General features: G+C 41.6%; 1 protein-coding gene across 1 annotated transcript in view; it reads right to left on the bottom strand.

The window, feature by feature from the left end:
• The window catches only part of rbm20 (RNA binding motif protein 20), a 62,066-nt gene that overhangs the window by 1,235 nt on the left and 47,932 nt on the right, over nucleotides 1-12,899 (bottom strand). The window contains exons 7-15 of the mRNA XM_071525068.1: nucleotides 6,511-6,657; nucleotides 5,460-5,591; nucleotides 5,264-5,343; nucleotides 4,921-4,926; nucleotides 3,908-4,640; nucleotides 3,292-3,378; nucleotides 2,584-3,140; nucleotides 2,369-2,439; nucleotides 383-504 (exon numbers count right to left, since the gene is read on the bottom strand). Of these exons, the coding sequence (XP_071381169.1) occupies nucleotides 383-504; nucleotides 2,369-2,439; nucleotides 2,584-3,140; nucleotides 3,292-3,378; nucleotides 3,908-4,640; nucleotides 4,921-4,926; nucleotides 5,264-5,343; nucleotides 5,460-5,591; nucleotides 6,511-6,657 (1,935 nt within the window). The remainder of the gene's footprint in view (nucleotides 1-382; nucleotides 505-2,368; nucleotides 2,440-2,583; nucleotides 3,141-3,291; nucleotides 3,379-3,907; nucleotides 4,641-4,920; nucleotides 4,927-5,263; nucleotides 5,344-5,459; nucleotides 5,592-6,510; nucleotides 6,658-12,899) is intronic.

Here is a 12,899-nt window from a genome sequence, read left to right as displayed (position 1 = left end):
GTGCCGACCGTCAAAGTATGAGACAAAGAGATTACTCACCAACCCGGCAACAGGCGGTGAAATCTCATGAATTTGGTGATCAATACATACCCAACAGACAGACATACTGTATATGCATGCACACATACACACACACACACACGCACACATTCACTCACAGTCATATCTGCCTCAGCAAAGTCCAGCATGCTGATTTTAGATTTTTCTTCTTGTGGGTTTCATAATTCAGGAAGGGAAGATTGAATAAATGTGGACATAATCTTCACTTTACTCCAGATTATCATCGTCTTCCTCCCCCTCTTCAATATTATCACCATCATCATCATCATCACCAGCAGGATCAGTGTCTTCACCATGCTATATGTATACAGTATATATCTACCTGTAGGTTCCTGTAGTGGACGGTGCTGCGGCAGTGTGTCGTCTTCGCCGTCTCCTCACTGGTGTAGAAGAGTCCACACAGCTTACAGAAGAAGCCGGTCCTCGGCACGATGAACTCCACTCCTATTGGACAGAAAACACAACAATTAGAAAAAAAAGCCCATTCCAGAAATCAACAAATGACAGGTGAAGGTTTGTTCACACAAGGAGTATTTACAGTTGTATCAGATTAGTCAATAATAACTCAAATATCTCAGTCCAGTTGATGTAACGCTACACTTGTATGGAGTTACTTTTGTATCTTTATTTTGAAAGTGGAAAAAAGTTTTGACACAAAGTAAAGTTTTGAATATTTGCCATTCACTAACAATGTCCTTTTCATTCATTAAAATCGTATTTTTTCCCATTAATTCACATATTTTTTCCTCATTCATTCAAATCTGATTCATTCAGCCCCCTTTTTTTTTTATTCACCCACAACGACACAGAGAGACTAACAGCACACGTTTATCACCTGCAGGCTCAACTAGTGAAATGCAATAACTACATCAAATAGAACAAAAATGTCCATGCTTTCCTCATTCTAAAATGTAATAGTAAGTAAAATCATGTGAAATATTTAACTCGAACCTATGGGTTTCTTTGAAAATTGGTTCTGAATGTATTGGGTTTTTTTAAATTATTTATTTATTTATTTTTTACAAAAGTTAAAGATCCAGTGCAATGATTTCAACTCATTCAGGAAAAGTTTTTGATTTCTAACACAATGAGCATCATTGTTTTTCAGTTTAGTAGTAGTAGTGATAGTTAGATGGTACAAAGATGATGGTACAAAGCTTGCAGGACTGAGTGAGAGCCGAACCTATTGTGGCTCCACTGGAGGCCAATATTTCTATCTTTGCTATTGGCTATTGTCTGACAGACTATGAGAAACCCGATATGCCCGCTGTCGACCAATCAGAGCATTCATTAAAACCTGGGTGTAGGTGACATCATGTACACCAGGAAGTAGACAGGAACTCTAAATCTATGTGACTCTGTTGACAACCAGAGGGAGAGTTTTTCAAAGGGCGTTAGTCAAATTTCCACAGTGCTGACAGTTATAATAATTTGGGTAACTTTACATTAACAGGTCCTTTGTTAAAGAAATGCAGTTCTCATTGCACTGGACCTTTGTTTTTAAAATAAGTTTGATATATATTGATAAAAGAATTCAGACAGATACTGGATGCCGGCAGGTTTATATTATGAAGCCGAATTGAAAGACAACATCAACAGCCAACACACACACACACACACACACACACACACACACACACACACATTCTAAGGGCATCATACAACAGAAATAGCAGCCTAACCCTAACCCTCTGAGTGTGTCTGCCCTGTGCTCCATTGTTTTTGCAGCACTCCGACTCTAACTCTTGTCCAGCGGGCCTGACGCCGGCCATGTGCTCGGCTGTGTCATTCCACCCTAATGGTAATATAAATACACTTCTCTCTGGGGTGCATTTCACAACCTGCTCACTGAAATAGGCCAGCAAGTGGTCAGGCAACTGATACTAACACTCATCTCTCTCCATTCCCGTCAATTAGAGTGTTAATGCAACAGGTTGTCCGTGCAGTTATTAACGATGTACGATAACGTTTTATCTTTAGGACCGAGGCCATCGGCTCATGACTAACCAGACCTCCATCAGCCTGTCAGAGGTTAAATATAGTCCAGCTCGAGGACCATAAACACCAGTTTGATTTAGTTTTTTATGCTGGACTAGGTTCAATTCATGACAGAGAAACTTGATACAATTTTCCACATTATTGCTGATGTTGAATGAGTTTTATTTAACTTGCTATTGACATTTTAAATCATGAGAGCCCTATTGTGTGATTAAGTGATTACATTGTCACATCCTCACAATATGACTGTTTAACAATATGTGTTTTTAAACAGAAAAACTAAAATAAAAATAGAATGTGTTATGCTTACCCAAAGGGATGCTGTGCTCACTGACGGCCTTGTCTTGCTCTCTAGACGGCGAGGGAGCCTCAATCTCTGTGAAATACACAAAATTTCACAAGAATGTTATGACACACTTACAAAATACGATATTGATATAAACAGATCTGGATTGCCTGGACTGTTTCCATGCAAATATTTGATTTCTCTTCTGCAAACTACCTTTTTTAAGAGTCTCATCCTTGCGTTGCGCCCCTTTACTGCTTGTCTCCGTGACCTGTGCTACTTCCTGGGTCTTGCTGCCCTCAGATACACTAACGTGGTTTTCCAGCAGCTCTTGCGTTGGCTCACTATTTGGCACTTTGTCCTCCGAACACGTCTCCTCCAGCGCAGCCTTGAACTCCTCACTGGGGAAGTCGCTGATGTCGGTGCTCGGTAGCTCAGGAACCGCTGGATTGGGCGTCTGGTCTTTGGGACTGGTTCCAATTAAAACATCCTCTGCTTTCTCAGTTACAGATGTTTCGTCATTCTCCTTGGTCTTTTCCTGGTTGGGTGTCTTGTTAGGGGTCTCCTGCATCTCAGAGCAGGAGGAGGCGGGAGGTGGTGGAGGGACAAGCTCCTCCACCACTTCTTCCTCCTTGGACGCTTTGGGGCAGGGAGCGTACTCCACCAGCTCGGGAAGGTCCGGCTCGATGATGGAGTCGTCTTCCCCTCCCACTTCGTCTACAGTGACCAGCTCCTCCATGTTCTTGGGGTACCAGCACTCCCCCTCGGTGTCGTCTCCGCTGTCCCACTCCTCCATCTAGGGGAACAGATGAAAACGGATCAAGAAAAGAGCTGTCAACCCTCCCTCGCCTTGCAACTCCTCCACCAGCCCGTTCAAAAACTAAAATCATTTTTTCAGTTCCAACATGAGACATAAATGTGTGATGAAGATCAAAACGTCTACTTACACTGTCTTTGTCTTTCTCACATTCAGTAGCCTCTGTTGGCTTGTTGCTGCGCTGAGGTGAAACTGATTTTTCTTTTGACTGGCGATCCTGGCAAAAGAAATAACATCATTGTTGCTACAAGGATATAACATATATAGGTATCTCAATTGGATGGGACGATACATTGAAATTCAATATATCGCAATACAAAAGCAGAAAAATGAATCGTGATATTACCTACATTTTATTCTGCTGTAGTAATCACAAATGAGACGGTTTGCCCATCACAATTTCACAAGCTCTCCATGCAAATTGTATTATTTGCACTTTGTCATGACATTTTTAAATTGTTGTTTACATTCTAGCAAGCAAATTCCACTGCTAGAAAGATTTGTGTCTCAGAAATAAACATAATTCTGCAGTCCGACTTTGTTGTCATTGAACATTTATTTATTACATCGTACCGTGTTTGTATCAAATCGTGAACCCCATATCACGCATCGAATCGTATCGTGAGATAAGCATATCCTTCCATCCCTAATAGATATAGATCTGGCTCTCCAACAACACTCCATATTAAGAATCATAATATCATGAAAACAGTAGTGATGTTCATTTACAGCATTCCTGTACTCACATTATTCTCAGTAGCAGTTTCTCTCTCCTGTTTCTCATTACTAGCATGCCTCCTGCTGGTTTTCTTGCTCCTCCTGGCTGGTGAACCCTGCCTCCTGTCTTCTGGCGTCCTAGGAAGCGGCTCCTCCGTCATCTCAGACTCAGAGTGCCTCGACCTGCCGTGGTAGTCGCCTCCGTCCCTCCTCTTCGACTTGGCATCGTGTCTTTGGTACGGAGGTCTGGGCGGCTTCTCTGACTTGTAAATCTGCTCCTTCATGTAGAAGTCATCCTCCATGTTTCTGTAGGAGTTGAAGGACAAACCTTGAGGGCTTCCTCGAGGGTACCAGTCTCTGTTGCCCCTCATCCCTTCTCCTCCTCCTCCTCCTCCTCCCCCTCCACCTCCTCCTCCTCCTCGTTCCTCTGCAGATCGGGGGCTGATGTGATCCAAAGGTTTCTGGTAAGCCTTCCGGCGGTCGGCCATGCGTCCGTTGGGCCGGTCGTCATCCACACCGCCCCCGTTTCTCCACAGCTCGTCCCGCTCCCTCTCCCTTTCCTCCTCGCCCCTCCTCAGGTGTGAGGACCAGTCCCAGGAGCCCCGGCGGGGGCCCAGGCCGTTGCTGCCTCTCTCGGGGCCCCGGCCCGGCGCCCCCTGGGGGCTGTGGGCTGAGCTGCAGGACGTAAAGCTGGGACTGTGGGAGCGAGGACTCAGAGAGCGGCTGATTGGACTGCGGGAGCGCGGCCGCTCTGGCATGTAGCTGGAAGAAGGCGATAGGTAGATTAGATGGACTAGAAGTCTTCTACTCTTCTAACTTTGTACTTTATATTTTTCTTCTTGAAATAAGAAAAACTACACTAGTTTAGCTCAAAGTATTAATTCATAACATTTTCATATACATAAACTTCCATTTTGCTGTTCTCTATCACCGACTGATACAACTCAATTGCACAAAAATAATTTTTGCTTTTCCACTGACCAGACCCCAATTTTTATGATGTAGATTGCATGAAGCTCATGAAGCTACATGTTCAAGTGGCTGACATCTGAACATCTGAAATGCATTTTATATGATGGGATGGGACAGAGAGGGGATTATCCACTTAAAATACACTGTTTTACAATGATGTGTTTTACATTGCCGCTAGCAGCAACAGCGGTTTGGTTGGAGTAAACAGAAGAAGAACTGGGTAGTTAGTATGAGCAGTGATAGCCACCATGGCTGAACAGACAAAGACAAGAGTGCCACCTACAGAAACTCAAACTTCATCAATAGGAAATCCAAGGAAAAAGACGTCACAGTATTGGACACACTTCCAAAATTAAAAGAAAGGCATCATTTGCCATGCAGAAGATGCAAAAGAAAATGAAATGTTGTCTTACTGGTCGAGCTCTTGCATCTCGTCCCTTTCCCTCTGAGAGTTGATATCCTGGATGATTGAGTCAACATCTTTGCCTGGTTTCTTTATAGAAAGAAATCAAAATTCGCTATTTCGCTCACAATATTAAGCCATATTACACATCCAATCCAGTATAGATGGCTTTTAACCTACAGTTTCTCTTTGTTCTTCAATCTCACCTTGAGTTGCAGCTCTTTGTACCTCTTGGACATCCGTATGAGAAGTTTCTGATCGTTAATCATGGCTGGGGTGAGCTGGTAGTATTGAACCATGGCCTGAGCCGCCTCAACATACGCCATCTCCAGAAAGGCCTGATGGGAGAACAGCCAATTTAGACAACGTCCCCCCTCCTCTTCCTGACAGTTTTATGGTCTTTCTTACAGGACGTCTGCACAAACATATCTGGCGTAACAGATGTCAGGCTGGATGCAGGCAAATCTTTTTAAATCATCATCACAAGATATCGTATTTCATTAGCATAATAAATTGTCAGCACAGTTACAAGTTAAAACATCGTAACTAACACCATGATTTTAGTATCTTTAAATTTGATAGGGGTGAACTTAATGTGTCAATTTGTTTTGACAAATGAAACTTAGAGCCGGAGTGAGACATCATGAGCTGCAGTAAAACGGTTGATTAGTTATGACAAGTTACATGATATCACTGCATAGTTGTGGCGGAAAATAAGATTTGCTCCTTGTCATAGAAATACACAATATAAGATAATTATACTATGCTAGATAATTTGGTGCATTGCATTTCCATACTTTTGTTCTAAGCCAAAAGATTAATAAACCCTAACACTAACGCTACAGGAAAACAAAGTCTACAGTTTAACAATATTATCTGAGCTTTTCTAAACTTAGATAATCAGTATTGATTCATTTCAATAAACTGTGTCAGGCTTTACATGCCATCATTGGTAATAAACACTTCCACTGATGAGCAGAAGCCCTGACAAACTGCTGTACCTCCCCTTGAGTACACATGCAAATACAGGCAAATTCACATGTGCCAATATAAAGAGGATGTTGTTAGCATTAGGGAAATATTCTGTTATCTCACTGCCTTGACCCTTAATGATGGTTGCTCGTAATATAAGTTATATATCTGATTAGGGGGTGTCAGCTAAGTACCAAAAGTATAAATGTAAATTATACGATGTGCAAACACAGTTCCTCTCACCTAGGTGTTTTAAAAATACATTCTCACAAGGCGTTACTGTACCTGATGGGTAGAGCGCATGAGGATGTAGTTGGTGACTTTGCCGAAGGGCAGTCCCAGGTTGATGACATCATTCTCCGTGCAGCTGCCTTCTGGGAGGTTGCAGATGTGGACGACGCGTCCTGCGATGGACTTCCTGGGTGGAAACGGCTGCAAATAAGCATAAAAATAAACATCTATGAGCATCTATGAATAGTGATACGAACACAGCACAGACTATTAGCCAAAAATGTATTGAACATTTGAAAACAATCAGCATTCAATGGAAAACATTCATATTACACTATTTCAAACCATACCAAAATCAAAGTGAGAATTGTTTCTATCACCAAGAAATCTGTCTTGGTGATATTGCTGTAAAGACTTAATAACAACTGACAGAGTTTCACAACACTGACACACATGCTACAAGGACAGCAGGACCTAGAATACATAAAACAGGGTCAAGGGTAGTGCATGAAACTAGTCTGTGTAACATTTTATCAGCGTAACACTATCACATGCTGCAGTTTGTCGTGCCATTTTCCCCAGACGGTCCACCTCTCTGCTTCTATTAATAGCGTCTTGGTGAGAGTGCGACAGTGATAATGAGAGTTTTCTTGTTTGGATTTGGAGACTCGTCAGCTGACCGGCCCCAGACATCTCAGACCTTTTGTCACTAATCCCTCTGGATTGCCAAGTACAGCGCCCCCCGTTGATGAACACCCCACTGTCTTTCCCACTTTTCTTTTTTTTTTTTTTAAAGGAGAGTGGGCAGTCTGCTCCCTTTAGTACAATATATTTCACTTTATTGAGACAGCTGGAGTAGGAAAAAGTAGTGTCATCTTTAAAATTACTTTGTTATAGACAGGCCTTTGTCTGATTTGTTTTTGTCCATTTTACCGTCATTGTGTTTTATTATAAAGTTTAAATTCATTTCAAAGTTGTAACAAGTGGTATAAAGTTTTAACGAGTGCTATATAAAGAAAGTTATTAGTCTCCCCCTCTATATCTCTCTCAGATGTCTTTCTTTCTTTCCTCTCCTCTTTCTCAGATGCCTCTCCCTCACTATATCTTTGAATCTGTCTTTCCCTTGTTTCTTCTGCTTTTATCCATCGTCTTTCTTTCCGTCTGTCTCCCTCTTTTTGATCACAACCAACTTCCCTTCCATCTTCTTTCTATTCTTCTTATGTCTCTGTATGTCTGTCTGTCTCTCTCCCTCTCTCTTCCCCTCCACTGGCCTCCTGAAGACAGTTGTTTAGTTGTTTAGTTGCCCCCGCTGTTTCGTTTCCCTCTGACATGTGTAAAGCCACCTGTTTTCCAGCAGCTAACTCGACCCCACCGGCCTCTGTCTCTGCCCACAGCGGGGCAGCAGTGAGGGGATCCAGCCGTGATGGATGACCAGCGAAGTGAGTGGATGAGAAAGGCATCAACACCCTTTCCCTTATCGCTCTGGGGTGGGAAAGCTGGTGCACTGGTGGGAGATTAATCACTTTACAAACGGTGGCAGCCTAAAGGATAGAGAAGTGGGCTTGTGACTGGAATGTTGCTAGTTCAATCTTGGCTTGGAGAGTGAATGAGTAACATGTGTGTATAACTCTATGAATATGAAATAGGGAGGTGTTAAAAGTGAATGCATGGTCAGTAAAAACAATCCATTGATAAATAAAGGCATGAATAACTAAAGTCACAACACTTTCTAGTTTATTTTGCTCTCTTATTTCATCCAGTGAAGCGTTAGAGAACCAATATTGGCTCCTGTAAAAACAAAGCTTGACATACAGTACAGTATATGGTGTACTGTATAAATAAAAACTGTATGTATATACTGTATTTGACCTACAGAATAGTCACTTATGCAACCAGGTCATTATGAAGAAAACACACATGTGAGTAGAGTCAAAGTCAAACAAGCCAAACCAGTTCATCACTTCCTCAGCGATGTGACATGAGCTCTTGTAAAGTAGACTGGTTTTTATCTGTATTTATATCCTTGTTTACTCTCTGCAGCTCTAATATTATGAAGGTTTATAAATACACTTGACTTGGCTTGTCTTATCTTGACGTGGCATGATGTGGTGTGACGTGAAATGATGTGACATCACGTAGTATGACGTTCTTAGCTATCAAAGCCAGGGTAAATTCACCATCGAACCAGCCTGTGCACACGTTGCAGATCTTAACGCTCTTATAACATCTTTGTGAAATGTAGCAGCAACTTCTGCAACCTTTCTGCTGCAACTGCAACTTTCCTACTGCCCCCCCTCCTCCTCCTCCTCCTCCTCCCCTGGCTGACAGACAGTCCCATGTGTGGGACAGACTGGGGTCCTTAATTCCTCCTTCGACCAGCAGCAGCCAGGCTCTTTTGTTTTTACAGGGAATTTGTTCAAGGAAAACCCAACACTAACATACACTTCACAGCAGGCCCAGTAGCCACCAAGCGTAGAACATACTGTAGGCCTATATGGGGGAAGCAGGAAAAAATTTGAGAGAAATTTGAGATTGCTGCGGTCTAAAAGTCGGTTTTAGCACACATGCTGACGTACACTTGCCTGCTGATCCCGACTGAAACATAATCGGAGGCAAGTGTATCAGTATTTGAAATATACATGAGCACTGTTCATAGATACGCCAGAAATCACATCTGAGTGTATCTCACACTTGCCTGCTTGATAATCAATTTAGACTGAAAAAGATGTGTAGTTGAGTGGCATGAAGAGTTTTGTTCCAAAATAAACAGTCAAAAAGTGACTCCTACTCATACAATATGATTGATAGCACAAAATTAAAGCAAATTATAGTACTTCTTATAGTACTATGATTTATGGTAGCATGGTAACACTTCTACAGTCTGGATTAGTCTACAGTCTGGATCCTCTACATTTTGGAGGTTTTGAATGATGTGCTGCTTGTATTGATTTTGCCCAAAAATGGATATATCCATTTTAGAAACAAACTCTTCATATTTTCAGTACATATTTGCATTGTTAACGTGATACAATTCTGCTAATTACTGTTATTCCCAGGCACAAGTTGTGTTAAGACCACTGTGTTATCGTTAAATCATATCTCATAAAACCCCAATAAAAAGCTAATCTCCCAAAGCCTGATTGGTGGATTGTTATGCCACAACTTAATGGTCTCTGGCCAACAACCTGACATTAACGGCTTCAGATGCAAGAGTGATAATTCTATTAACAGCTCAGTGCCAGTGCCGCTGCCACCACCAGAATACATACAAAGAAAAAAAAAGGTCAGTCTGGGTTTGGCTCAATAAACAGATCCAGGAATAGGCTGTTTATGTCCTTGGAATATTAGAGAGAACAAGAGTCTTGCTCATTGGTCCCTGCGCCCGCTGGTGTTTGGCTTGTAAAATGTCGGCTGCGATTGAAAGCCGTTACAGCCTTGACCACAGCATCAATATCACTGTCGGGGTTGGCTCAGGCTTTGAACAGTAGCCGTTTCTGTCGACCGCAAGCCTAGAGTTGAGGTTGGCCCGAGCAGCAGAGGGTTGGACAGAGACGCTGCCTACACATCGGATTCTGTTGACAGACGCTAAGTGTGTCAGCGACTCCTTAAAATGCTCTCACTTGCAATTAAAGAGAATTTCAGTACATAAAACAACAAACAAAAATGAGGAAATTTGGGCAGAATGTGTATTGCAAAAAAAAAAAAGCAAAATATCAACCTAAAAGGCAATTTCACAAGGACTTAAATTCAACACCTGGGCAAAACAGCGTCAGTCTTAGCTTCTGAATCAATCAAGACACTGAATAAGAGTCACTGTAGCCGGATGCCAGTAGTTTCAGCCAACTGAATGAAAAAGGGCCAAACCGCATTATTTTTTGCACAGCGTTCAGTCATATTCTGGACTTGGTGAGAGACACATGGCCTGGTGTTGATTAGCGGCCGAACTTCACCAATGACAGGTAGTAAAACACTGTAATACTCGTAGTCTAACTTCTTAGGCTGACAGCTGCAGAAGGTTTTGCAAAAGGTGATGGAGTTACGCACCATCTGATACGGTGATATTATTATATGTCTGGGCATTACTTTGCCATGATGATCAGGGATGATTTTACAACTAATTCAACAAATGAAATATTAATTCTGGGGTATTTAAAGACCACGAGGCCTGCATTTATGTGGGAATAAAGATTTTGTGCCACATTCATCTCAATGACTCCATCTTCCAAAATCAAGAAGGTGGACTAATTTGATCACAGCACAATCGTCAGTGTTAATTTAACTCTGAGAGGGTGAAAAACACCATTATATAAACACCAGTGTTTATATAAGCCCACACCAATGAGAGTTAATTCAACAGCTTTAGATAGTTTTGAACAGCCGCCCCAGAGCCACATCAGCTCTGTGAGTCAACAAACAACTCTCCCAATCAACACTTGTCAACTCCATATAATCATCACCGAAAAAATCACTCAAACACTTGTTAACGCTGGAAAATTTGCTGTGATTAAAATAAACCTTGTGTAATTAGTCTCTTTTCAGTTTGTTTTATTTTAAATGCAGGTTTCGTCACACCTGCAAATTCTGCTTTTCAGTTATTGTTCTTGATTTGAGCCTGAAGAAAACAGATGCAAATACAGCAGCTTCTCTCTTTAATGTGTGTGCCTACAATTCTACCACTGATCTACACTTCACACTCTCTACACTACCAACTACAGTCAACAGGGTTAACGATTTTAGATGCCTCAATGTGTTCAGCAGCCAATTGTCCTGTTAAAGTACTTGAGCAAAACACTGAACCGCCTACTTTCTCTCTTTTCATAAGAGCATCAGCCGAAATTGTAAACATCACGCATCCTGACAAACACAGACAAAAAAAGACACAAAACACTTTTTCTCCAATGAGTGTGTGCCAAAAAATGTATGCACCGGCGCTATTACCTACTTCACCCTCTCAACACTCATCATCTACCAAATTAGGGATAGAGTCTCCCAGAAGGCCGCTCCTGTTTAGTTTGTGCAAAGTGGGATCCATGTTGGAGAACCCGGGGAGATGGTCCGACTGGTTTCACAGTTTCTCCCCACATTACAACACAGATTTCATGCACGCCGGTCCCTCGGATCGCCTTACCAGCCTCTCACCAGTCTGAAACCTTACACCCCTCCGCCCGGCGGTGCGACCGGCCGTGGGTCTCTGCTCCGACCAGCAGTTAGCTGTAATCCAGTGTTTATCTCTGTTTGTGTTTTGTTATCGCATGAAAGCTACTGTGCTACTTTAAGCCGAGCTACTGGACGGACTTTGGGAACGAACTGCAGTATTTGTGCAAGCATGTGTATGTGTATGTATGCTTGTATGGTGTGTGTGTGTGTGTGTGTGTGTGTATTGGATATAATAGTCATTTTTTCCTTCATTTTGATCACATTGTCAATTGTCATTTTGATTTCACTTCAGTTTTACTTAGTTTACTAAAAGGGTTTTCTTGTTGTAGTTCGATTTCTATATTTCTTGTGTAAATATTGTAACCTTGTGGATACAGAACTTGGTTCATTGATCGTATGAGTCGCCATGTTGGACATACTATACGTATATACAGTATGTGATGTACTGTAGTGTCTTGTAAGCCCATATGGGCTGGGCACCTAACTGGTGCATGACACTTAAATAAATCAAAATCAATCGAATCAAATCAATCAGTCAATCTAGAGAAGTATGTTTTGTTATACTTTAACAATTTGTTTATTTAGTGTGTTAAGTTTCAATTTAAGGTTTTATCTTATTTTACTGCAGTTTACTTGTGTATATACAGTATGTGTATACCCATGTGCGTATATGTGTGTGTGTGTGTATGTGTGTTTGTTCTCTCTGTTCACTTAGCATTTTGCTCACAAACAGTAAAAGCCCCACCTGTCGTGCTCAGACAGGTGTGTGTTTATAGCGGCTAACATTAGCCCATGTAGCACAGCCTATAAAATGTCTCCCACTGTCATGTTGAAAGCATTTGTACATTATCAAGCATCGATACTGCAGGAGTTCCACATGAGTCTCAACCTCCTGTTAAATGGATTCCCCCGGCGGAGACGAAATGAACAAATGGCTGACTCAATAAAAGTAGAGTCACTTGTGGTGATGTTGAAGGGAGGAAATGTGAGTGTTTTTACAGTGTGGGGGTGCAGTCTAACACCCCAGACTCCCTTTGATCTCAGTGCTGCTACATCAGGTGCCATTTTTAAACAAAAGCTTGAGACTTACTTTTGTCTTACTTTCACCTAGGTGCATCCCTTTTCTCTTTGATCTTGATCTTTATTCTTTTCTTTCCTTTCCTTTTCTTTTTATTTTATCCGTATTACCTAAATAATTGTTATTTAATAACTGTTATTGGTAACACTTTACAATAAGGGTCACTAAGTTAATTAACAGTTAACTAATGTGTCTGGTAATCATTTAC

The sequence above is a fragment of the Centroberyx affinis genome, unplaced genomic scaffold (assembly GCF_046629955.1).
Source record: "Centroberyx affinis isolate AG114_WGS23_722 - 3 ecotype Tasmania unplaced genomic scaffold, CSIRO-AGI_Caff_v1 ptg001260l_1, whole genome shotgun sequence".
NCBI classification, from domain to species: Eukaryota; Metazoa; Chordata; class Actinopteri; order Beryciformes; family Berycidae; genus Centroberyx; species Centroberyx affinis.
The sequence above is the reverse complement of the archived record's forward strand: the minus strand, read 5'-3'. Positions and strand labels throughout refer to the sequence as shown.